At 43.6% G+C, this 26,398-nt stretch overlaps 1 protein-coding gene across 1 annotated transcript; it reads left to right on the forward strand.

Moving 5' to 3' along the window:
• The first annotated feature begins 252 nt into the window (after window positions 1-252).
• On the forward strand, window positions 253-17,105 carry actr2a (actin related protein 2a). The gene is made up of 9 exons (XM_029740274.1): window positions 253-392; window positions 2,465-2,575; window positions 6,862-7,077; window positions 7,881-7,953; window positions 8,787-8,923; window positions 9,378-9,527; window positions 11,089-11,234; window positions 14,631-14,763; window positions 15,373-17,105. The coding sequence occupies exons 1-9, from the start codon at window positions 345-347 to the stop codon at window positions 15,541-15,543; spliced, it is 1,185 nt and encodes a 394-aa protein (XP_029596134.1). The 5' UTR covers window positions 253-344; the 3' UTR covers window positions 15,544-17,105.
• Window positions 17,106-26,398: the final 9,293 nt, after the last annotated feature.

Raw genomic sequence — 26,398 nt, forward strand, 5'->3', positions numbered from 1 at the left:
CTCTTCCCTCGACGTATATCGATCAACTTCACTGTTTTCGGTGTTGGCCCATCAGGCCACCACCTAAATGCATTGATAAAGCTTGCATTATGGATATTTCGAAATTCTGATTGACACAACACCGTCAATCACTGGGATTGTCGAATAGAAACGTCTATGGAAAGGCGTTGCCATACGTAATTGGCTGAATTTCTTAGCTATCTCTACCCTGATAGGTGTGTGTGTAATATGGGCATGTGTCATACATTCCGGAAAAAGCCCTTTGCTATAGCCGGGGTGGTTTTTTCCGCTTTGCCGAAGAAAGTTGTGCCAAGGAGGGTTGTTGGTTTCTGTATTCCGAGAAAATGGACAGCCAGGGAAGGAAAGTGGTGGTTTGCGACAATGGGACCGGGGTAAGTTTACGAACAGACCGTGTTCTATCGTCAAATTATGAGGGTTCCGGCTTTTGTGCTGTGCAATTTGACAGATGAGATGGGGAGGAACAGGAAGTAGCTCGCTTCATTGCTAGCTTGTGTAGCCACGGTCTGTCAGCTTGTCAATTAGTTATGCATTCATTGAGGTTGGTGCATCTGTTAGTTAGAGGTGGCAAGGTTCACACCGGTCGGTGGAATGTTTAGAGTATCGATTGTTTACTAGAATTCGTGAATCAGTTGGAGTAGCCATAAATATTGGTATCGCAGCTGCCGGCTGCTCGAGCTGACATTGCGAACTCGAATCGTCTCGAGCTAGTTAGGTTGCTGGCCAGCAAGCTCAATAGCTAGCATTCAAATGTACAAATCGCAGTTTTATAGCATGCTCCAGAGATCACTTAAATCTCGTGTTCTGCCACATTTAGCTATATCAAATAGGTATTCATCAGACATCATTACCCTACATTTCCACCCCTTGCTTCAATTTGATTGTTAACTCAAACTAACGAACGCTCTCTGTAAGAACTTGCCAGCGTCATTGTTAATTGCAACGAATTGGGCAAGGAAAAGACGTGATCTATTGCGTTTTATTCAGTAACTCCACATTTTTAGATACTGTTTGGTGTTGTTCACAAAGAATGATGATCCAGCATCTGTAGCCCAGCCCTCACCGAAACCTCTTTTAAACTTGTAGCAAGTATTTTACACTGCCACATTGTTGCGTAATTGGATGAGGACTTGCGCATATAGTTTTACTAAACCAGGCACCAACAAACAAGTATCACAATTAAAGTACTGCTACCAACTGTTGAACAAGGCAAGTTAACCAACTTAACTTGTCTCGAGCGGTAGATAATGCGCATGCCTCATTATTGTACAGTGAGGAAGTCAGAAACCATTCTTCCATGTAAGGAGTTATCAGATCAATTGCAACTCTCATGTAAAATATGTTTGTGAACATGAGTCATCTGGATGAAATTGACAAATAAATTACAATATACGCTGTTTTCATCTCCACCATTTTACCTTAGTATTTAGCCAGACTATTCTTTCGTCTCTCTTTTTTTTGGCCGTGTTCCATTCAGTGGTTAGCTGACTTGTCTCTCCCCAGCTACCAACCACAAAGAAACTATGCTGCTTACAGCCTTTGTTCACACTGCGAATAAAACAGCCTGCTAGCGATTCATAACTCGGAGTGTAAATGGGACACGCTGTACACTGTAGCCTACCTTCTGTCTTCAATTATTGCCTTTTGGTTACCCCCTTCCTCTCCGAGGTGATGTCATACACTTCTTTTATTCTTCTTCTCGGAAGGTTGAGAATGAGAAGGTCATTTATGTAATGTAACGTGGGTGAAAGAAGGAGGATTATGTCATTTAATCATTATGTAGGCCTAAAGAAAGCCAAATGGATTTTTAAACATGCATGGAAAAGCGCTTGTATTGATTCACGCGTTAGGCTATTCCTTGAAGCAAACGCCTAGTACAACCTAACAGGTTTGAATGACATTCCCTGCGTAGGTTCTCTACATAACTTCCTAAGCATGCTTCAGATCAGGCACGTCGGGTAGTGATTGTGGGATGATAACACGACCAATGCTGTAACTTTCTCTGTAACCCCTCTGAGAGTGTTCACAAACAAAGTAGGGTGGAGTTGCTGGTGCTGGTCGTTTTCAGTTTTGCGTTTCCCTCACTAATGGTTAGGATTTGGGGAGGGCAAGCTGATCCTAAATCTGTACCTAGGTGAACTCAAACAGCACCATGTGACTCCGAGAAAGTAGAGAAGGCTCAAACTTCTGGTTAATGAACAAGACAAGTGTACTGAATTATCGATCAGGCTAGGTTATGTCAGAGTTATTGGACTAAAAGGTTTTATTTTAATGTAGTCTGTGCTAAATGCTTTGATCGGATTTCTAGTATTTGGCTATAGGCTTATTAATCTCTATTCATTTTTTTGTCATTCTGTGTGCTATGAAAATGTATTTATGTCCTATGTTATTTACCAACTTGCAAAAAATGATGTTTGTCTCTCTTTGTCTCTCCCTTTAAACCTAGTTTGTGAAGTGCGGCTATGCAGGCTCCAACTTCCCAGAGCACATTTTCCCTGCGTTGGTTGGCAGGCCAATCATTCGCTCCACAGCTAAAGTGGGAAACATTGAGATCAAGGTAACCTCACTCGTTTACTTCACAGAAGTGTTTAAATCCCTATGATATCTAGACAAAAATGTGTTCTTTAGTATTTACTCAAGAAAGTGGTAATAACCTGTTTTTGAAGGGGGTCACAAACATTGCATTATTTTTTTAACAGGTAACATACTGTGAATTCTGTCTGAAATGGGTATTAGAATGTGTGTTGCGTGTAATACAGAATACATTGTAAAATGGGTCCTGTTTTGTCACACAGTCACCGATAAATCCACTATAATTGAGAATTAATAAACATTTTTCTACGGCTGGCCATGGTTTGCACCTGGCTACCCCTACCCCGATCAACAGCCCTCCACCCCCCACAGCAACTTGCCCAAGCCTCCCCCACTTCTCCTTCACCCAAATCCAGATAGCTGATGTTCTGAAAGAGCTGCAAAATCTGGACCCCTACAAATCAGCCGGGCTAGACAATCTGGACCCTCTCTTATCTGCCAAAATTGTTGCAACCCCTATTACTAGCATGTTCAACCTCTCTTTCGTATCGTCTGAGATTCCCACAGATTGGGAAGATGCCGAGACACTCCAGACCCAAACTGCTACAGACCTATATCTATTCTACTCTGCCTTTCTAAGGTCTTTGAAAGCCAAGTTAACAGATTACCGACCATTTCAAATCCCACCGTACCTTCTCCGCTATGCAATCTGGTTTCAGAGCTGGTCATGGGTGCACCTCAGCCACTCTCAAGGTCCTAAACGATATCATAACCGCCATCGATAAGAGACATTACTGTGCAGCCGTATTCATCGACCTGGCTAAGGCTTTCGACTCTGTCAATCACAACATTCTTATTGGCAGACTCAATAGCCTTGGTTTCTCAAATGATTGCCTCGCCTGGTTCACCAACTACTTCTCTGATAGAGTTCAGTGTGTCAAATCGGAGGGCCGTTGTCCGGACCTCTGGCAGTCTCTATGGGGGTGCCACAGGGTTCAATTCTCAGGCCTACTCTCACTCTTGCTGCTGGTGATTCCTTGATCCACCTCTACGCAGACGACACCATTCTGTATACCTGTGGCCCTTCTTTGGACACTGTTAACTAACCTCCAGACGAGCTTCCATGCCATACAACTCTCCTTCTGTGGCCTCCAACTGCTCTTAATGCATGTAAAACTAAATGCATGCTCTTCAACCGATCGTTGCCCGCACCTGCCCGCCCGTCCAGCATCACTACTCTGAACGATTCTGACTTAGAATATGTGGACAACTACAAATACCTAGGTGTCTGGTTAGACTGTAAACTCTCCTTCCAGACTCACATTAAACATCTCCAATCCAAAATTAAATCTAGAATCGGCTTCCTATTTCGCGACAAAGCATCCTTCACTCATGCTGCCAAACATACCCTCGTAAAACTGACCATCCTACCGATCCTTGACTTCGACGATGTCATTTACAAAATAGCCTCCAACACTCTACTCAACAAATTGGATGCAGTCTATCACAGTGCCATCTGTTTTGTCACCAAAGCCCCATATACTACCCACCACTGCCTATATGGCCTCATTGGCTGACCCTAGCTTCATAATCGTCGCCAAACCCACTGGCTCCAGGTCATCTACAAGTCTCTGCTAGGTAAAGCCCCGCCTTATCTCAGCTCACTGGTCACCATAACCGCACCCACCCGTAGCACACGCTCCAGCAGGTATATCTCACTAGTCACCCCCAAAGCCAATTCTTCCTTTGGCCGCCTCTCCTTCCAGTTCTCTGCTGCCAATGACTGGAACGAACTGCAAAAATCTCTGAAGCTGGAGACTCTTACCTCCCTCACTAGCTTTAAGCACCAGCTGTCAGAGCAGCTCACAGATCACTGCACCTGTACATAGCCCATCTGTAAATAGCCCATACAATCTACCTCATCCCAATATTGTATTTATTTATTTGTCTTGCTCCTTTGCACCCCAGTATCTCTACTTGCACATTCATCTTCTGCACATCTACCATTCCAGTGTTTAATTGCTATATTGTAATTACTTCACCACCATGGCCTATTTATTGCCTAACCTCCCTTACCCTACCTCATTTGCACATGCTGTATATATACTTTTCTACTGTATTATTGATTGTATGTTTGTTTATTCCATGTGTAACTCTGTTGTATGTGTTTGAACTGCTTTGCTTTATCTTGGCCAGGTCGCAGTTGCAAATGAGAACTTGTTCTCAACTAGCCTACCTGGTTAAATAAAGGTGAAATAAATAAATTAAAAATTGTATCTATCATCTGGGGAAAGGGGATACCTAGTCAGTTGCACAATTGAAGAGGTGTGGGGGCTGCCTTAATCGATGTCATCGGTGAGGTTAACTGCCTTGCTCAAGGGCCGAACTGCGGTTTTATTTTTTTACACCTCAGGGATTCGAACCAGCGACCTTTTGGTTACTGGCCCAACACTCTTAACCGCTAGGCTAACTACTTCATAGCCCTCACATTTTTATTTTTTGTGGAGATTTGGGGAAGTTCTGAAATGGCTGCAATGACTTGTGGAGCAGACCATGGTTCTAAGTTTTTCAGAACATGTAGACCTACCTGGAGAATGGTGCACATTTCTTGATGTTAGATTACATTTAGCTTATTCCCTCCACTGTGAACCTGTTGGAGCAATTTTCCTGACACATAACCTGGACAAGGAAGCTATTTCAATGGAGATTCTTAATTGACCATGCTTTAGCCCAGGACTAGCCTTTTAATCTATGTTTGGGGAAACCAGCCCTTTTGAGTTTAGTTTCTCACAGTATTTGAGAGTTTAAAAAAAAAAAAATTCCTCCATTGAGTGTCCTCTGGAAATCCAACACACTGGCCCCTGATATTTACCATGGCTGGTTGAGTCCCAAATGGCACCCTATTCCCTACATAGTGCACTACTTTTCACCCTACGGGCCCTGATCAAAAGTGGTGCACTGCATAGGGAATAGGGTGTCATTTGGGACACTGGCCATGATTTGTTGATTTGGCCTAGATGTCGCACCTAGTCTTGCTATCAGGGCGTTACACATGAACAATTCCTCTTGATAACATTGCAGCGTTATGAGAGGATGGGCGGGCGTAGGACACGCACTGATTCACCTCTGACCTTGGCTCCTCTGTCCTCTTTCTTTTTTCCTCCCACCTCTCCTGTTGAGGTAGAATAACAGAAGTGTGTGTGTTTCATGGGTCCCTGCAATCTGCTCGGACAGTGAAATGGCTGCGCTCGTCATCTCTCCGACAAGAATGGTCCTTTTTTAATTTTTTTTAATCTGTCAGTTGTTTGGCATTGCTTCCTCATTCCCCCTCTACTACTCTTTCCCCGGTTTTCTGTGATGAAATAGATGTTTCGGCTAACCTTACAAACTGTATTACTCCTCTCTTGTTGATCTGTAAAAAAAACATGTTGAAGACAGTGGTCTGAACACACTGACAGACATTCATGGTCTTGTGTACATACAAGCAGTTGCAGAAGGAAACCGTGATATGAATAGTAGAGATATCATCAGATACGTTTTGGAGGGGAAATCATCAGAAGGGGAACATGTCTGCTGTAGCGTCTCATGTTAAAATAAACTTGCAAGCTGCCTCCTCATAGCATTAAAAGAAACTACCACATTGAGCATTAGTTTGCCCATGCAGTTCTCTGCCAATATGAGTGACCTGCTTGTTTGGCGGTAGACAGTCGGGCCTATTCTGAGTTTGCCTATAGTATAGGTTCTAGACATTTTCAATAGGATCTGCATCCCAATTAACCAGATGGATTCCGTTCTACTAACAGTGTGCTCTGACTGCATGGCTGGAATCTCTAGCTAACGTGGCCTCCTCTACCGTCTGCTCTCTGGAGCAGGGCTGAAGGTATCGTCAGGTCACTAACAGCAACGTGCCCGCAGAATGACTAGATGTTGACCTCAACTACAATAAGTGATGTTTGACTTGTTTATTGTGGCGTGCAAATGTCCTTTTTTCAGGAAGTTCTTTACGTTTGTTCTGTAGAGTGTTTTACGATGGTGGATGTCCTTTTGTGACATTGTTACCTTCGTACCCAGAGCTATCCAGCAGAATGATTTTTGTTGTATAACTGTGGTCAGTCGGCACTGTGACAGTCAGTTTGTTGCTGTGGTACGTCAATGACTTGGGTGGAGGTCACTGCATCGTTTCTATGCAGTAATATTCAGTGGCTACTGCACTATTGGGATTCCTCCAAAACGGCGGGTTCATTTTTAAAAAGTCACGCCCTGGTTTTAGCTCTCGTCTGAAACTCTGATCTTTATCCCCTCCCTTCCTAGGACCTGATGGTGGGGGACGAGGCGAGCGAGCTGCGCTCCATGCTGGAGGTGAACTACCCCATGGAGAATGGCATCGTGAGGAACTGGGACGACATGAAGCACCTGTGGGACTACACCTTTGGTCCCGAGAAGCTCAACATCGACTCGCGCAACTGCAAGATCCTGCTCACCGAGCCGCCCATGAACCCAACCAAGAACCGCGAGAAGATCATTGAGGTACGTATACATTTTTTAAAAAAGTGTTTATTTTTGTTAACCCACGACTTAAATCCGTTGTCAGAGGACAATTTCATTAACATGCTTTAGTTTTGAAAGTGTGTATTCTGGAGTGTACCCGGGAACGGCTGGAGGAGATTAGGCCTTTTATAAGGTTCCATTGTAGATCTTAAATGATTCATCAGTCATAACAGTGATGCTCTGTGCTGAGCCGGCACTAGCGCTCTCGCTAAGGAGGTTCATCTTGGAGTTGCAACTTGCCAGTTGTTGTGACTAAGGCAGCAGCGCTGCCTGGCCGACCCTGGTTCAACAAGTATTTGAACACTTTCAAACACTTTATAGTTTGATTGAGCCTGTCTGGAGTTTCACATGGGTCGACGTTGCACTTTTGGTACTAATCCATTGTGCCAGGCAAGGTCAATCAACCACAGCTAAAGTATCTGAAAGATTTGAAATGATATTTGAACCGAGGTCTGCTGCCTGGCGACAGCTCCTCAGTGGGAGTCTGTCAGAGCCACTGTTATTGAGTCAGGCTGTCCTCTGTGGGGTGGCCAGTCATGGCTAAGTGCTTTGAGGGTAAGTCGTTATCCCCCTTTTCACCCATTTCAACTTCAGGTTTATGAACATGGAGGTCTATTCCTTGTGAGTGGAAGTTGAGGTTAGATTTGTTGTGGTTTTCCTAGCAGTGCAAAATGCAAAAACAAAGGTCATTTGTATTAGCAAGATGCTAAGTTGCTGTTGAACTTTTTGCAGTGACTACATATTCCAGTGACATACTCTCGCCCTCCCTACCTCTTTCCTAGGTGATGTTTGAGACGTACCAGTTCTCTGGGGTTTACATAGCCATCCAAGCTGTGCTCACGCTCTATGCTCAAGGTAGGTTCTTTTAAAGCAAAATGAGGCAACTAGAACGAAGGTAGGACACCCAAAACCAGTGAAGAGCACTGGGTACCTGAGATTTCACTCCAACGAATTGCAAGTTAGAGTGCCTTTCAGAACACATGGAGGAATGTAGACGGTTATACCCGGTAATTAGCTTTTGCTGCGTTTCTACCATGGTAGCAACAATTATTTGGGGCTTAAACTTTATTTTCTGGTACAGTACCAGATATTTTCTTTATATTTTAAAGTGGTTATTAGTTAGTAGTTACACAATAATAACCTATGAGTTACTTGTTTGTTTCTTTTGAGAAACAAATTAAAACAATTGATATGGTACCAGAAACTACCCATTGATACCACATCCTTTTCTACAGTAGTAAATACCTAGTATCGTAAAATAAAGTGCTTCCAATTGTGATGTACTGTTTGTTTGTAACATCGGTCTTTCTCTGGAAAACATAAACACAGCTGTGGAATGAGGGATGAAACACAGGCTGTGCTAGTGTGGCCCTTTCAGTAGCAGGACGAGAGTTGAATATGCAGTAGCGCGTAGTTGAATACGTAGCTGTACACTACTTGTTCTATACTAGACTTTCATTTGTAGGACACGGGCCTTTCATTGACCCATGCATTTTTTTGATATTGAACCAATGTATTCTGACGGAACACTCTTGACACCAAGAAATGGGTAACAACAATTAATAAAAAGCTTTCCGTTTCAAACGAGTAATGACAGAAATGGTCTATAATGTCGATATGGGCTTTGGAAACGGTGGGGGGTGTTTTCTCACTGACCCTATTCTGTTGGCACTGCTGTCTTTCTTTAGGTCTCCTGACTGGCGTGGTGGTGGACTCTGGTGATGGCGTCACCCACATCTGTCCTGTGTACGAAGGCTTCTCCCTGCCCCACCTGACCCGACGCCTGGACATTGCAGGACGGGACATCACGCGCTACCTCATCAAGGTGCACCCTCGTTCCCCACGCGTGACTCAGGCTATCTTAGAATGTCCTGTCCAGAAACAACTCCTAGCCCCTAGGCATGTGTAGATGTGAGAAGACTGAATAAGGCATTATGATAGATATTGCACCTTGCTCATATATATTTATAACTATCTAGCCTAATTCTATGAAATCTACACAAGAGCCTAGGGGGAACTAACTAGTGGTGGATTCCTGGACAGGGTCTTGGATAACCTTATTTCTTTCATGAGTATGTCTGATGACTTGCTAGTGGAAAGCAGTCGACTGTAAACCACACCTGTTCATTATTTCATGTTAAGGTTTGTGATTAGGAAAGGTGACTATTTTAAAAAGTATTGTAGTCTTTTTCAATTAGTTTTGCAGTCCTTTACAACGATGAGATCTCTGCAAACCAACCAACCACATCCCTTACCTCTGACCTTTATCCATCATCCAGCTGCTGTTGCTGAGGGGCTACGCCTTCAACCACTCGGCGGACTTTGAGACGGTGCGCATGATGAAGGAGAAGCTGTGCTACGTGGGTTACAACATCGAACAGGAGCAGAAGCTGGCGCTGGAGACCACCGTGCTGGTTGAGTCCTACACGGTCAGTAACATAGTCCCGCGCGGTCAGTAACATAGTCCCGCGCGGTCAGTAACATAGTCCCGCGCGGTCAGTAACATAGTCCCGCGGTCAGTAACATAGTCCCGCGCGGTCAGTAACATAGTCCCGCGCGGTCAGTAACATAGTCCCGCGCGGTCAGTAACATAGTCCCGCGCGGTCAGTAACACTTTCAGTTCTTATTGTACAACCCTGTTTCAAAGTATTTTCTCTTGTTGTTTTTATGCATTCTGAGCCCAACCCTGATTTGTCATCTAAACAGCACACCAGATCAGCGTTGGGACTAGATAATTGAAAAAGTAATATTACTAGTTACTTTTGTTAAATGTAACGCGTTATAATATTACTGCCAATACATAGAGATGTATAGAAGGCACATTTGTCACTAGACGGGAAAGCCTCTAGGCTTTTCTATCACAGAAGTGATCAATGGCAAATATCAGAGGTGCACCCTCTATATATTTCTATGGACAGCAGCTGCCATGACAGTTCTCCAAACAGCCTTTCTCTGCTCGCTCAAGAACTAAATGAAACAATTTGAGATCGGATCATGGGAAACGCGCCCGGTAGAGAGATGATTCTGAAAGTAACGCACACGTTGTTTGACAGTGTAACTGTAATAATATTAACCAATTTGAAAAAGCTACTAGTTACTTATAAAAGTAATCTGATTATGTAATGCATTACTTTTTTGAATATATATATATATATATACACTGCACCAGATTCTGCTTATTAAAGTCTTGCATGGTAAGGGTAACACCATCCTACACCAAGAATAATAGGATTCATCTGTATTTGAGGCCTGGCTATATGGTAACATTGCCCCCTTGTGGACATAATGTATCATGCAAATGGTCAGGTTATAATTTTAGAGCATTAGAAGCCATATTTAGTGTGGGAGGAGCTCTTGAACCAAGCTCTGCCCCCAGGTTACTTAGTCAAGTCAACCACGTGCCCAAATCCCTGAGCAACCCGGGTTCGATGGCCGGTAGGGGTTGGCGGTGAACCGCGAGTCCCTGTGATGTAAAGAGGGAGTGGATGGAATTTTTCATATGTGTGGTGGGCGGCGGCGCACCTCCTTGTTTCCCTGCCCAAATCCTGGAGAGAGAAGGAGAGGCGGAGGACAGAGGATGGAACAAAAGCACTACTGTAGCGTTGAAGAAACGACCCCTCCCCATCCATGGGCATGACATCATTTCCTGTACGACCCAGACTCCCACGCCACGTGCTGACCTGGTGTCTGTTTCCTCCTCTGGACTCCAGACTGGAGCGTCAATGGGCCCTTTATGCTCCCTCCCACATAGTGTTCCACCACGCTCTGTAAAAGGCCTACTGTCTGTCAGCCGGCTCCATCTGACCAGAGGGAGAGAGACACTTACTTAACGTTGCCAGTTCCAAACATTGTCTATTGTCTATTTCTAGCCTAGCGTTGCCTTCAGATTTCCCTAGCGGTGTTCTAGCAGAAGAAAGCCATCAGTCCTGTCTTGATGTCAATGAAATGCTTTCCGATGTGTGAATGTTGATCCCCTTTCTGTGTCCCCAGCTCCCCGACGGCAGGATGATCAAGGTGGGAGGGGAGCGGTTCGAAGCCCCTGAGGCTCTGTTCCAGCCCCACCTCATCAACGTGGAGGGAGTCGGGGTGGCAGAGCTCCTCTTCAACACCATCAATGCAGCAGACATCGACACCAGGTAACTCCATGACAGACTCCCCCTACTTACTAGTGACCTAGTGATTTCCCACCCTCTTTCACTTCTTTGCCATTTCATTAGTTAACATTTAAATCCACTCAATGACTTGAGAGAAACAACAAATGTCGGTACATATAAGTGTCTTACATCGGCTGAAAACTTAAATTCTTGTTAAAATAACTGCACTGTCCAATTTACAGTAGCTATTACTGCGAAAAAATGCCATGCTATTGTTTGAGAGCTCCTAACAACAAAACACTTTTTTCACCACGATAGGTTTGATAAATGCACCTCTGAAGATGAAATGTGTACTTACATTCTGAAATCTTGCTCTGATTTATCATCCAAAGGGTCCCAGGGATAACATGAAGTTTTGTTAGATAAAATCCTAAAAAGGTCCATACAGCATGCACGATCGATTTTGTATTTCCACACAATTTGCAAAGAAAGGAATCTGTGTTCGTATCTATTCCTCAGACATCCTAGAAGGTAACAAAACTTCACTATTTCATTAGGGGTGTAGTATATCCTATAGGACACCATATTTGGTCAGAGAGTGACGCCTTCATGGCATGCCGATGACGCGGGCGGCCATCATTTGAACAACTATCTTTGTCAAATAAGCACCAATTGGGGTCAAACATAGCTAGAAAACCAATGAGCTGGGCTTTACGGGAGTTTCCGGATACCATGTATATGTCGTAAAATGTAGCTACTAACTTTGTACGACAGCATGCCTTTTCATTTTGGACAAAAATTATAAGGATTTTCAGAGTTATGAAGTTATGAAAACTGGTTGTTTTGCAAATGTTGAACTTATAATCTGGCTACTAATACTTGGTAAGCTAAATCAAAGTCCAAGTATACAGATTTGACGATATTCTTGCAGAAAAATGGAGTATGAATGCAAATGTCTCCTTCAAGATTTGCCCAAATGTACCTCGGGACTTCACACTAAAAGTCTTGTAGGTCAGTCATTCTTCAAGTTATCCATCTGAAACTTTGCACATACACTGCTGCCATCTTGTGGACACTATTGGAATTACAACCAGTGATAGCTAGAACTATGACCTTTCTCTTGCATTTCAAAGATGGTGGTAGAAAAAGACCGGTTGTTTTTTCTTTTAGTATTTTCTTATACCAGATCTATTGTTATATTCTCCTACATTAATTTCACATTTCCACAAACTTCAAAGTGTTTCCTTTCAAATGGTACCAAGAATATGCATATCCTTGCTTCAGGGCCTGAGCTACAGGCAGTTAGATTTGGCTATGTCATTTAGGTGAAAATTGTAAAGAGGCTATCCCTAAGAAGTAAAAAAAACAAAGACAGCGAGTGACTAGCACCCATTCTCTCCTCCCTGCTGCAGCGATCACCACAGAACATCAACAGTGTGTATTGTGCTGTCCGTGTTGCTGAAGCTGCAACATAATTACAGCCATTTCTGACTGAGAAGTTATGTTACCGAAATCCCTAATTTAATTCCCTATTCCCTCAACCCTTGCTCTCGTTACGTGACACATGTATGCGTCTCATGCACGTGACCAATAAGGCCTGCCCTATAGCATATCATAATCGCATCAATAAATTGATTGTAACAAACTCTGAAACGTGACAGCAAAATGTCACGTCCTCTGCATCCAAACTCGAAACGGTGGAATGTTTGCTGGTTGCTCAGGAGGTAAAGGGGAAGTCAGATGTGTGGAATAAATTTGACTAGTTGAAGAAAATACTGGAGATCAAGAAAAATAAGTTAAGGAGGAAGTGCTGGGTGCATATTATGTGTGCCAAACAGGTGCTATTAGATTATAATAATTGTTCTAACCATTTGGAACAATATAAACAACAAAATAAGTTTATCAGACAGGCTGTTGTAATGTTTTAATTGTAAAGCCTTTATTACAGCAAAGACTAAACAGTAGCTTTAATGGAACGATTTATGCCTATTTATCTTTATGCTAATTATTCAATAGTCGCTTTATTTTATTTTAACTAAAATGCTTGATTGCTTTTCAAATCATGAATGACTTGTATGCTGTGTGATGACATGAACTAATAAATGATTGCTTGATATGGTAGCCTATATAAATATAGGCCTATGTAAGTTACGGTATTAAGACAAAACAGGATGTGCTCTTTGGCCTACAGCTCGATGATGGTTATACAAGGCTGCTATACTAAGCCTACTTATGATAACGACATTACTTATTATAATAATGATGATCATAATAGTAATTAAAAATAACAATAAGAAGGGGAAAAACGAGGGTTGTTATATTAAATCTACTACTTTCTGACAATTTGGAAAGGTGTAAACAACACTAAATAAAATGTAAAGCCTTTATTACAGCATAGCAAAGATGAAAACATTTGATTGTTTATCGACGTGGTTGCGTGAGGCTTGGAACTCACAGAATCAGTAGGCTATTAAACAAACACTCAAACAGGCAACAGAAGTAGGATCTGTCTTATTTCTGTAGATATGCACTACCGGTCAAAAGTTTGGACACACCTACTCATTCCACACCTACTCTTTATTTTGACTATTTGTTTTTGGTTACTACAAGATTCCATGTGTTATTTCATAGTTTTGATGTCTTCGCTATTATTCTAGAATGTAGAAAATAGTCAAAAAAAGAAAATAAATCCTTGAATGAGTAGGTTTTGTCTTAACTTTTGAGTGGTACTGTATATGGATGATGTATAAAGCCAGACACATTAAAACAGTTAAGCTATTGATTAAAGACTTAATTAAGTTGGTTTCCTCTCTCCTCACTTTTCTTAGACAATTAAGGCAAGGGCTATTTTCTCGTCTCCAAACTCCGCTGCTGCCTCCGCCACATTGTTCTCAACACCAATATGCTGGTTAACTTTGCTATTATGCACATAGAAACATGGTCTAGGAAAATGCGCCAATTCAACAGCGCACTGATGTTTCACAACCGCGGACAGCGACCACTATCCAACGAGAGCGCATTTGTTACAAAATAATATTTTTATTAGTGTTGCACCATTGTTCTTATGTAATATACAATTTCAGTAATGCATGTCTTGGACTGTTTTCTTGCTACTGCTCAACTAAAGAAATCTCAGTTGACCAACAGCCTATCGACCAAACAATCGACCAGTCGACTAAATGGGGTCAGTCCTAGATTATCAAAATGTTTCTCCATATTGTATTTTTTGTCTAATATTCTATACATCCCTTTTTCTCTTCCGTAAACATCCTCATCTTCTCTCCTCAGGGCTGAATTTTACAAACACATTGTGGCAAAATGTTCTCTTTTCCTCTCTCCATGTCGCCATTCTTATTCACCTGAAGTTATTTCTCTCCATTCCTCTTCCTTCGTCCAGGTCTCTTCTTCTCCCTAAACGTCTTCTCCTTCTCCACACAGGTCTGAGTTCTACAAACACATAGTGCTGTCAGGGGGCTCCACCATGTACCCTGGCCTTCCCTCTCGACTGGAGCGTGAGCTCAAGCAGCTCTACCTGGAGCGCGTGCTGAAAGGAGATGTGGATAAGCTCTCGGTGAGGGCGCACACAGAATGCCATTTATATCTTCGAAGTAGCATGCTTTAATTACATGTCATATTTTATTGTTGCTGTTTTTAGTGCAGGTTTTACTGTCCAATGTTTGACTTTTAGGGCAAAAGACATTTAACGATCCATTTTCTCACTGCAGTCATTTGATCAGCCACCAGGAGGCGGTGTTGCCCTAAATTGAATTAGTGTACACAACACAAGCAATGTGCTTCTTCAACACTGAGTGAACTATCTTTGTCATGGGACCATGTTTAAATCATGCGCTCGACAACTAAATGAAAATATAATGTTTCATTGTTCCTCACTCATTCCTTTACACACTGATTGCTCAATTTGGCAACTATCCATTTCAGCATTTTCAATGCCAGGCCTGCTGGTTCAGTTCATGTAATTATTAGACGACCTCACACCTATTTTTAGTTAAGGTTGTTAAGAGACATTTTTCCTCCCACTCTTCTTCTCTCTCGGCCCCTTTCCTTATTTCTTCTATTTCTCCTCTTCCCCCTGTTCTTATGCTTTTGCTTTCCCTTCTCATACTTTTCCCTTCTCCTCCTTATCTTCTATTCTGGCTCCTTCTTTCCTGCTTGTGTGCAGAAATTCAAGATCCGGATCGAGGACCCCCCTCGGCGCAAGCACATGGTGTTCCTGGGCGGGGCCGTGCTGGCCGACATCATGAAGGACAAGGACAACTTCTGGCTGACGAGGGAGGAGTACCAGGAGAAGGGGATGCGTGTCCTGGAGAAGCTGGGGGTCACCGTCAGATAAACCCCCCCCCCCCCCCAAGATGCACATGTCTGGGCTAAGTCTGAAATGGCACCCTATTCCCTCAGTGCACTACTTTTGACCAGACCCCATAGGGTAGTGCACAATCTAGGGAATAGGGTGCCATTTGGGATGTAGCCTTGGTCTTGTCTCCCGCCCTCCTTCTCCGCCACGTCCTCCACTTGTTATCCATCTACCGCTCACTTCTTCTTCTCGACGCGATCATCTGTTTTTACCACCCCTGTCCCAGAGTCGCTCGCTCACGCTCTCCAAGGGCATGTTGGGACGGACGGATGGGGTTGGGGAGGTGGGAGGAGATGGATGAGGTGCTGACAACACGTCTCCTGGGAATAGTTTCAATCATGTTGCCCAACTTATTCGGTCAAAACACGAGCCCAATGATCATCAAGATGAAGTCAATTATTATTAGGGATTCATTTATAGAGGGGGTGTCAGATTCTCCTGTGTTGTGGGCACAGGGTACACAAGGGGCCTCCATCAAAGGCGAGCTGCCCATTTTAAATCCACCCTTCCGCCTGCCTTTGTCTTTTGTCCAGTCTTAATCAGCAGGTGATTTCTTGCTCCTCTTGAGGAGGTTGTGTTAACGTTGGGGGGAGGTCAGGGGGTGATGGTGGATTAGAGTGCAGGTGGTTTTTGGGGCATGTTTCTCCTTCTCACAGGGTTCACCTGCCCACTTGTCTGAATCCCATATGTAGTCTGTTGCCATCGTGTCGTAAGGGGGATGTGATGATGACCAAAAAACGGTTGGCCTTCCCTCACGATAAAAAAGGCATTTCATTCCACTGATGGCTAAATATTTGCCATGTATTCAATTCCAATGAGGACTGCTCAGCCTTTTCTTTGAAGTCATATTTTGTGTTCACATTCATTTTGCTGATGCGCTTTCCTTTTGGAGGAGAAGAGGTTTTGCCTTTCGTTTTTGTCAGACGGACAAATAACATGTCTTTGTATTTTTTTTGCAGTGCATTACTCCCGTGTATTTTTGTAAAGAGTGAGGATGTGTCGTCCTCATCATGGCTGTTGGACACACGAGTCATTCGGGTTTTTAAGGTCTGGGTTACATTTTGCCCTCAACAGCAGGTCTAGGATCTCTATCCCAGGCCTATCCTTAACCATTGTGAGCTAAACAATGCATCAGACCTAGGACCAGTTGTTAAGGGCTTACTGAACCGTAACCTATTTAGAGAGGCAGTCATTCTGAGACCAGTAGGAACTCTCCCTAGTCTCCGCTCCAGTGAAGATTCATTCTTTTTGAGGTCAGGGGTGGGGATTTGTTGGGGGTGTTGAACATTTGTAATATTAAGAATTTGGGTGTCAGTAGACATGGAGACCACATAAAAGCTGGTATTTAAGGTTTTCCTTTTTTGGTTTTCATATGTATATTGGAGGCACTTACACAATATGTGTATAATTTTCTTTTTTATCCAAACAGTCATCCAGTGCCAAGTGCGGGTATTGTAGTTGGGTTTTTTGATTTTTTGTTGTTGTTCATAGCATAACTGCCTACCGCTGATTTTTAAATAAAACAAAGTGATTTATAAATACCTGGTGGTGCTCTGTGTTTGAGATGTACCAAGTGGTCGCCATAAATACTTGTGATATTATCGTCGTTGTCGGCAGTGATCCTAAATAAGACCGAATTAGAAGGCAGATGATTTGCTTCAAAAGAATGAGTTGCTACATTCACGTGTACGGATGCATGGGTATGCTGTGTAACTATGTGGTCATATTTAGAATGAAGGCTGCAGAGAACAAGAATGCGAGTGGCTTCTTCGTGAGTGTAGGTCAATTTTATTTGTCACATGTTCATAAACAACCGGTGTAGACTAACAGTGAAATGCTCATGGGCCCTTCCCAACAATGAAGAGAAAGAAAATAGTAAAACAAGTAATAATAAATACACACGAGTAACAACTTGGCTATATGTACTGGGTCCATGTGCTGGGGCACGAGGTAATTCAGGTAGATATGTACATAGAACTTGGAATAAAGTGACAGATGAACAGTAGCATCAGCAGATGTGATGAGACAAAGTTAGTTCAAAAAGGGTCAATGCAGATAGTCCGGATAATTATTTGGGTAACTATTTAGCAGTCTTACGGCTTGGAGGTAGAAGCTGTTCAGGGTGCTGTTGGTTCCAGACTTGCCTTGCGGTAGCAGAGAGAACAGTTTTTGGGTGGCTGGAGTCTTTGACACTGCCTGGTATAGAGGTCCTGGACGGCAGGGAGCTCGTCCCCAGTGATGTACTTGCCTGTACGCGCTACCCTCTAGCGCCTTGCGGTCGGATGCCAAGCAGTTGCCATACCAAGCAGTGATGCAGCCAGTCAAGATGTTCTCAATGGTGCAGCTGTATAACGTTTTGTGGATCTGAGGGCTCATGCCAAATCTTTTCAGCCTCCTGTGGGGGAAGAGGTGTTGTCATGCCCTCTTCACGACTGTGTTGGTGTGTGTGGACCATGACCAGCCTTTCAAAGCATTTCATGGCTACAGATGAGACGACTATCGCCCCGTAGCAATTTAGACAGGTTACCTTGGCGTTCTTGGGCACAGGGACTATGGTGGTCTACTTGGTATTAGACAGTCAGGGAGAGGTTGAAAATGTGCAGTGAAGCCACTTGCCAGCTGGTCAGTGCATGCTCTTGAGTACGCGTCATGGCAATCCGTCTGGCCTTGTGAATGTTAACCTCTTTTAAGGTCTTACTCACATCCACTATGGAGAGTGTGATCACGCAGTCGTCCAGGAAAGCTGGTGCTCTTATGCATGGTTCAGTGTTGCTTGCCTCAACGCGAGCATATAAGGCATTTAGCTCATCGGGTAGGCTCGCGTCACTGGGCAGCTCGCTGCTGAGTTTCCCTTTGTCATCTGTGATAGTTTGCAAGCCCTGTCACATCCGACTGGCTTCAGAGGCGGGTGTAGTAGGATTCGATCTTAGTCATATATTGATGCTTTGCCTGTTTGATGGTTCGTCGGAGGGTGTAGCAGGATTTCTTATTAGCTTGCGGACTAGTCTCCAGGTCTAGCCTTTAGCTCAGTGCAGATGTTGTCCATAATACATGGCTTCTGGTTGGGATATTTGTGTACGGTCACTGTGGGTACGACATCGTCGATTCACCTATTAATGAAGCTGGTGACTGATGTGGTAAACTCCTCAATGCCATCTGATGAACCCCTGAACACATTCCAATCTGTGCTAGCAAAACTGTCCTGTAGCATGTCACTGGTACTTCCTGTTTTGAGTTTTTGCTTGTAAGCAGGAATCAGGAGGATAAAGTTATGGTGAGATTTGCCCAAAAAATGGCGAGAGCTTTGTATGCGTTTCTGTGTATGGAGTAAAGGTGATCTAGAGGTTTTTTTTTCACCTTTAGTTGCATGTGACATGCTGGTAGAAATTACAGAGCTTTCAGAAAGTATTCATACCCCTTATTACACATTTTCTTGTTACAGCCTGAATTCAAAATGGATTAAACAGATGTTTTTCACCCATCTACACACAATACCTCATAATGCCAAAGAAAAAAAATTGTAGATTTATTTTGTGCAAATGTATTGGAAATGAAATGCATAAATATGAATTTACATAAGTATTCACACCTCTGAGTCAATACATTAGAATCACCTTTGGCAGCGATTACAGCTGTGAGTCTTTCTGGGTAAGTATCTAAGAGCTTTGCACACTTGGATTGTACAAAATGTGACCATTCTTTTAATTCTTCAAGCATTGTCAAGTTGGTTGTTGATCATTACTAGACAGCCATTTTCAAGTCTTGCCATAGATTTTCAGGCCAATTTAAGTCAAAACGGTAACTAGGCCACTCGAACATTTAATATTGTTTTGGTAAGCAACTCCAGTGTATATACTGAGTGTACAAAACATTAGGAACACCTCTCCATGACAGACTGACCAGTTAAGCGATGATCCCTTATTGATGTCACCTGTTAAATCCACTTCAATCAGTGTAGATGGATGGGAGGAGATGGGCGAAAGAAGGATTTTTAAACCTTGAGACATGGATTGTGTGTGTCATTCAGAGGGTAAATGGGCAAGACAAGATTTTCGTGCCTTTGAACAGGGTATGGTAGTAGGTGCCAGGCGCACAGGTTTGAGTGTCAAGAACTGCAACGCTGCTGGAGTTTTCACACTCAACAGTTTCCCGTGTGTTTCAAGAATGGTCCACCACCCAAAGGACATCAAGCCAACTTGACGCAACTGTGGGAAGTGTTGGCGTCAACATGGGCCAGCATCCCTGTGGAACGCTTTCAACATCTTGTAGTCCATGCCCCGACGAATTGAGGCTGTTCTGAGGGCAAAAGGGGGTGTAACTCAATATTAGTAAGGTATCCCTAATGTTTTGTACACATTGTATTTGGCCTCCTTTTAGGTTATCCTTCTGAAAGGTGAGGTTGTCTCCCAGTATTTGTTGGAAAGCAGAGTGAACCAGGTTTTACTCGAGGATTTTGCCTGTGTTGAGCTCTATTACATTTTTTTTTTTTTTATCCTTAGTCCTTGCTGAATGCAAGCATACCGGTAACATGATGCAGCCACCCCCATGCTTGAAAATATGAAGTGGTACTCAATGACATGTTGTGTTAGATTCGCCGCAAACGTAACGCTTTGTATTCAGGAAATAAAGTTTAATTTCTTTGCCACATTTTTTGCAGTTTAACTTGTGCCTTTTTGCAAACAGGATACATGTTTTGGAATATTTTTATTCAAATCAAATCAAATTTATTTATATAGCCCTTCTTACAATCAGCTGATATCTCAAAGTGCTGTACAGAAACCAGCCTAAAACCCCAAACAGCAAGCAATGCAGGTGTAGAAGCACGGTGGCTAGGAAAAACTCCCTAGAAAGGCCAAAACCTAGGAAGAAACCTAGAGAGGAACCAGGCTATGAGGGGTGGCCAGTCCTCTTCTGGCTGTGCCGGGTGGAAATTATAACAGCACATGGCCTAGATGTTCAAATGTTCATAAATGACCGGCATGGTCAAATAATAATAATCATAGTAGTTGTCGAGGGTGCAACAAGTCAGTAACACAAGAGTAAGTGTCAGTTGGCTTTTTCATAGCCGATCTTTGAGAGTATCGCTACCGCTCCTGCTGTCTCTAGAGAGTTGAAAACAGCAGGTCTGGGACAGGTAGCACATCCGGTGAATAGGTCAGGGTTCCAGCAGGTCTGGGACAGCAGGTCTGGGACAGGTAGCATGTCCGGCGAACAGGTCAGGGTTCCATAGCTGCAGGCAGAACAGTTGGAACTGGAGCAGCAGCACGGCCAGGTGAACTGGGGACAGCAAGGAGTCATCAAGCCAGGTAGTCCTGAGGCATGGTCCTAGGGCTCCCGAGAGAGAGAGAGAAAGAAAGAGAGAATTAGAGAGAGCATATTTAAATTCACACAGGACACCGGAAAAGACAAGAGAAATACTGCAGATGTGACACTGACCCTAGCCCCCTGACACATAAACTACTGCAGCAAAAATACTGGAGGCTGAGACAGGAGGGGTCAGGAGACACTGTATTCTGTTCCTTTTTACTGTAATTTAGGTTAATATTGAGGAGTACCTATAATGTTGTTGATCCATCCTCAGTTTTCTCCTATCACAGCCATTAAACTCTGTAACTGTTTTAAGGTCACCATTGGCCTTACAGCCTTCCCTGTAGCTCAGTTGGTAGAGCATGGTGTTTGCAACGCCAGGGTTGTGGGTTCGATTCCCACGGGGGGCCAGCACAGAAAAAAAAAAAGTATGAAATTGTATGAAATGTATGCATTCACTACTGTAAGTCGCTCTGGATAAGAGCGTCCGCTAAATGATGTAAATGTAAATGGTGAAATCCCTGAGCGGTTTCCTTCATCTGCGGCAACTGAGTTAGGAAGGACGCCTGTATCTTAGTAGTGACTGGGTGTATTGTTACACCATCCAAAGTGTAATAACTTTACTATGCTCAAAGGGATATTCAATGTCTGTTTTAATAAACATATGTTTAATCTACCAATAGGTGCCCTTCTTTGCAAGGCATTGGATAACCCTGGTCTATGTGTTTGTAATTCACTGCTCGACTGAGGGACCTTACAAATAATTGCATGGGGAACAGTGATGAGGTAGTCATTCAAAAATCATGTTAAACACTATCGCACACAGTGAGTCCATGCAACTTATGACTTATTAAGCACATTTTTACTGCTGAACTTATTTAGGCTTACCATAACGAAGGGGTTGAGTACTTATTGACTCGACATTCCAGCTTTTTAATTGCAAATATTTCTAAAAACTTATTTCCACTTTGACATTATGGGGTATTGTGTGTAGGCCAGTGACACGATCTCAATTTAGTCAAGGGGTGTACTTTCTGAAGGCAATCTAAGTAATACAGATGTGTATGTAAGTATATAGGAGAGGGAGATTCTGCTAAGATATTTGGGGGTGTGTCGGGGTCTGTAGGTTGAGGAAAACAGTCCTGTGGAGGGGCACTGTTGCAGAACCAAACCGTTCTGCAGCTCTCTTTGATGTGGCACCGTTGCCGTGGCACTACACAAGGAATTCCCACCAAAGGTCTCCAAGACGATGGCCTTCGCAAACAAGACTGACTCCACTGGCAGTTTGGCATGGAACCGTCCCACCTCAGTTCAGTTCCTTTCTCATGGTTGGTGACGTTAGCATTATGCTAAATAACATCACGCTAAAACCCACAGGACGTTTACCTGTCGGTTTGGACAAGAGAGTGGTTCTTATCTCCAAATCAGAGATCTGATAAGAGCACCAAAGAGAAAAGACAGCCAGGACAAGCTGAAGCCAAGGGGTGTGGCACAGGGTTAGCGGAGGACCCTTTGAACTCTGAGGGTCTCTGGAAACCGCAGGGAGGTTAGAAGGGGGAGGCTGGGGGGTGCTGGATGGAAGGACATGCATGACATCCCTCTTTATCTATCAAGCCTTTTTTCATTTATTTTGCATGGCATCACGTTTGAAAGGGTGAGGCTCGTTTAATTCTTTTCAGGAGGGAGAATTTGCTAATTTCCTCTGGAGGGGGTAATCATGCCCCCCGCACCCGAAACACCTTTCCCACCATGCTCCACTACTTCAACTCCACTTAGGGAACACTTTGTCAGGGATTAACAGAGGCCTAAAAATCCCCTCTGAACCCAAAACGATTCTTTAATCGTTAGAGTATTTGCCTCGTGGGCTCAAGCCAACCAACCAGGCTTGAAAATGGCACTTAGTAACAAAACCACATACTAAATCCCACAACAAAGATTATTTGGATGACTGTAATTCTGAGAAAAACCAGATTGCCTGACTTCTCATATGCCTCTTGGTACAGATGGTTGTTTTCTAACACAAAGGGGGGAAACTAAAAAAGGGTTTGCATGCGTTTTAAACAATGTAGCAAGTAAGCAACAAGTTCAGTGAGTATAAAGGGGTTTGGACCAAGATGCAGTATGTCCAAAAGAAGGAGGAGCAGTTAAGATTGCAACTGCAGTTAAACTGAAACAAAATATAAACACAACATGCAACAATTTCAGAGTTTACTGAGTTACAGTTCATAGAAGGAAATCAGACAATTTAAATAAATTCATTAGGCCCTAATCTATGGATTTCACATGACTGGTAATACAGATATGCATCTGTTGGTTAAAGTAGGGGCGTGGATCAGAATTTGCCTCATGCAGCACAACAAATCTCCTTCACATAGAGTTGATCAGGCTGTTGATTGTGCCCTGCGGAATGTTGTCCCACTCCTCTTCAATGGCTGTGCGAAGATGCTGGATATTGGCAGGAACTGGAACACGCTGTCGTACACGTCACTCCAGAGCATCCCAAACATGCTCAATGGGTGATATGTCTCGTGAGTATGCAGGACATGGAATGCCTGGGCCATTTTCAGCTTCTGGGAATTGTGTTCAGAGGCGTGTGACATGGGGCCGTGCATTATCATGCTGAAACATGAGGTGATGGTGGATGATGAATGACACGACAACAGGCCTCAAGATCTCGTCACAGTGTCCCTATGCATTCAAATTGCCATTGATAAAATGCAATTGTATTCCTTGTCGGTAGCTTATGCCTGCCCATATCATAACTCCATCGCCACCATGGGGAACTCTGTTCACAACGTTGACATCAGCAAACCGCTCGCCCACACAATGCCATATATGCGGTCTGCCTTCTGCCCCCTACAGTTGAGGGATTCATCCGTGAAGAGCGCACTTATCCAGCGTGCCAGTAGCCATCGAAGGTGAGCATTTGCCCACAAGTCGGTTACGACGCCAAACTGCAGTCAGATCAAGACTCTGGTGAAGATGACGAGCATGCAGATGAGCTTCCTTGAGACGTTTTTTTCCCCCTGTCAATTTGTTCAGATATTCTTTGGTTGTGTAAACCCATAATTTCATCAGCTGTCCGGGTGGCTGGTCTCAGATGATCCTACAGGCGAAGAAGCCGGATGTGGAGGTCCTGGGCTGGTGGTGTTTACGGTTGTGAGTCCAGTTGGACGTACTGCCAAATTCTCTAAAATGATGTTGGATGCGGCTTATGGTAGAGAAATTAACATTAAATTCTCTGTCAACAGCTCTGGTGGACATTCCTGCAGTCAGCATACCAATTGCACACTCCCTCAAAACTTGAGACAGCTGTGGCATTGTGATGTGTGACAAATGTTTTAGTGGCCTTTTATTGTCCCCAGCACAAGGTTCACCTATGTAATGATCATGCTGTTTAATCAGCTTCTTGATATGCCACACCTGTCAGGTGGATGGATTATCTTAGCAAAGCGAATTCTCACTAACAGGGATATAAACACATTTGTGCCAAAAAAATAGAGTGAACTAAGCTTTTTGCGCTTATCGAACATTTCTGGGATATTTTATTTCAGCTCATGCAACATGGAACCAACCCATTACATTCATATTTTTGTTCAGTGTAGTTACAGTAGCTCTCTTCCAGGATAGGAGAGGATGGAGAGAGCCATATTCCTCCTCTGGCTTTCCTGAGCAAACAACTGATGGCCACTAATACCAGAAACCATAGAGAGAGGTGAATAGGCAATTAGCAAAAAAGGGAAGCTTATAAAAAGTTAATGCTGTAAGGAGCCTGGTGGGGAGTTAACCAGGAACCCACTGTGCGTTAATTTTGGTCCAAGAAAATTTACACATGGCTCCGTTTGAGATAGGAGGGAGGCAGCTCGAGGGGAGGGTTGGGGGACAAGAGGGGTATCGTGTTCACATTTGTTTCAGATTTCATCCATGTAAACAAAGGGAGGCAGGCAGACACGCTGGGGCCTATTTAAATTAGGCCCAGACTAACATCCCGTCAGAAGCTGCTGCCTCACGCCCCGCGCATGCTAGGCCATCAGCACATTCTGACTCGCTATGGCTTTGATGAGATCACTCAGTGCTCTTGTGGCGGGGGTAAAACTAGTTCTTTCGTTTTTTGTTGTAATTTTCCCCCTGTTTATTACAGTGGATGAGAGGCTTCTTGGTGTGTATGTGTGTGTGTGTGTGTGTGTGTGTGTGTGTGTAATGCTCTCTCTTTTGCTTTTGTTTCAGCCCTGTTGGAGTCTACACAGTTCATGTACAGCACTGACGGAGAATAAGTAGACCAGTACAATCTCTCAAAAAGGCCTGGGGGACTTGTTGGCAGATTTGACGACAATTTGGTAAGCATTTGGGTTTATCTAGATCCAGACTACCGCTTCCCCCATTGGCTGTTGATGTAGTGCGCATACACAACCTGTACAACTCAACTAGCTCCAGCTGTATGAAAATGACCACCAAGGCCATTCTGGCAGTGGAGCATTAATTTGTAACTAGGGTGGAACATTCAAGTAACTGAGGTGAGTGGGGGCAGGGTTCAGATGGAATAAAGTTAACAGTTAAAGTCCACTTCCTTCCTCCTACCGGCCCAAAGCAAAGCAGTGGGAACTGAAGCCTTTCTGTGCCTCTGAGTAACCCCAAATGTGGCCAGAACGGCAGACAAACTCTCGATACAAGCGTCCACAAAAATAAACACTGGTCGTATTATTTTCACTCCACTTTTCCTGTTGGTTTGATTCAACACGAGCTACACCCAGTCGCGCCAACAGACACACCAGGGTTTGGTCTTTTTGGAAATAACGCTGTGTCCATGTTGGCCACATGAGTTGAACTGGCATGGGGCACGTATATAGAAAACCCAGGTTTAGACTGGGAGATCGGCAGTTTGTACAAAAAAACAGGCATCCAATTCCGCCTGATTTGTGTGTGTTGGCCTTGCTTGGACTGGCCAATGCAAATAGCCTCGATCCTATATTTTGTGTCCACTGCACACAGGTTGCTGCTTGGTTCGTGGAGCATGCATGGGCATTCTTGAACAAATTGGGGAACGACTACTATGTGTGAAAGTGACTACATTTTCTGAATACTAAACTCAGTAAAAAAAGAAACGTCCCTTTTTCAGGACCCTGTCTTTCAAAGATAATTCGTAAAAATCCAAATAACTTCACAGATCTTCATTGTAAAGGGTTTAAACACTGTTTCCCATGCTTGTTCAACCATAAACAATTAATGAACATGCACCTGTGGAACGGTCGTTAAGACACTAACAGCTTACAGACGGTAGGCAATTAAGGTCACAGTTATGAAAACCTAGGACACTAAAGAGGCCTTTCTACTGACTCTGACAAACACCAAAAGAAAGATGCCCAGGGTCCCTGCTCATCTGCATGAACGTGCCTCAGGCATGCTGCAAGGAGGCATGAGGACTGCAGATGTGGCCAGGGAAATAAATTGCAATGTACGTACTGTGAGACGCCTAAGACATCGCTACAGGGAGACAGGATGGACAGCTGATCGTCCTCGCAGTGGCAGA

The sequence above is a fragment of the Salmo trutta genome, chromosome 38 (assembly GCF_901001165.1).
Source record: "Salmo trutta chromosome 38, fSalTru1.1, whole genome shotgun sequence".
In the NCBI taxonomy this organism is placed as follows: domain Eukaryota; kingdom Metazoa; phylum Chordata; class Actinopteri; order Salmoniformes; family Salmonidae; genus Salmo; species Salmo trutta.

Coding starts and splice junctions, on each gene's coding strand:
- actr2a (XM_029740274.1), top strand. CDS start 345: ATGGACAGCCAGGGAAGGAAAGTGGTGGTTTGCGACAATGGGACCGGG. Junction 8,924..9,377: donor TCACGCGCTACCTCATCAAG/GTGCACCCTCGT, acceptor TCCATCATCCAG/CTGCTGTTGCTGAGGGGCTA. Junction 14,764..15,372: donor GAGATGTGGATAAGCTCTCG/GTGAGGGCGCAC, acceptor GCTTGTGTGCAG/AAATTCAAGATCCGGATCGA.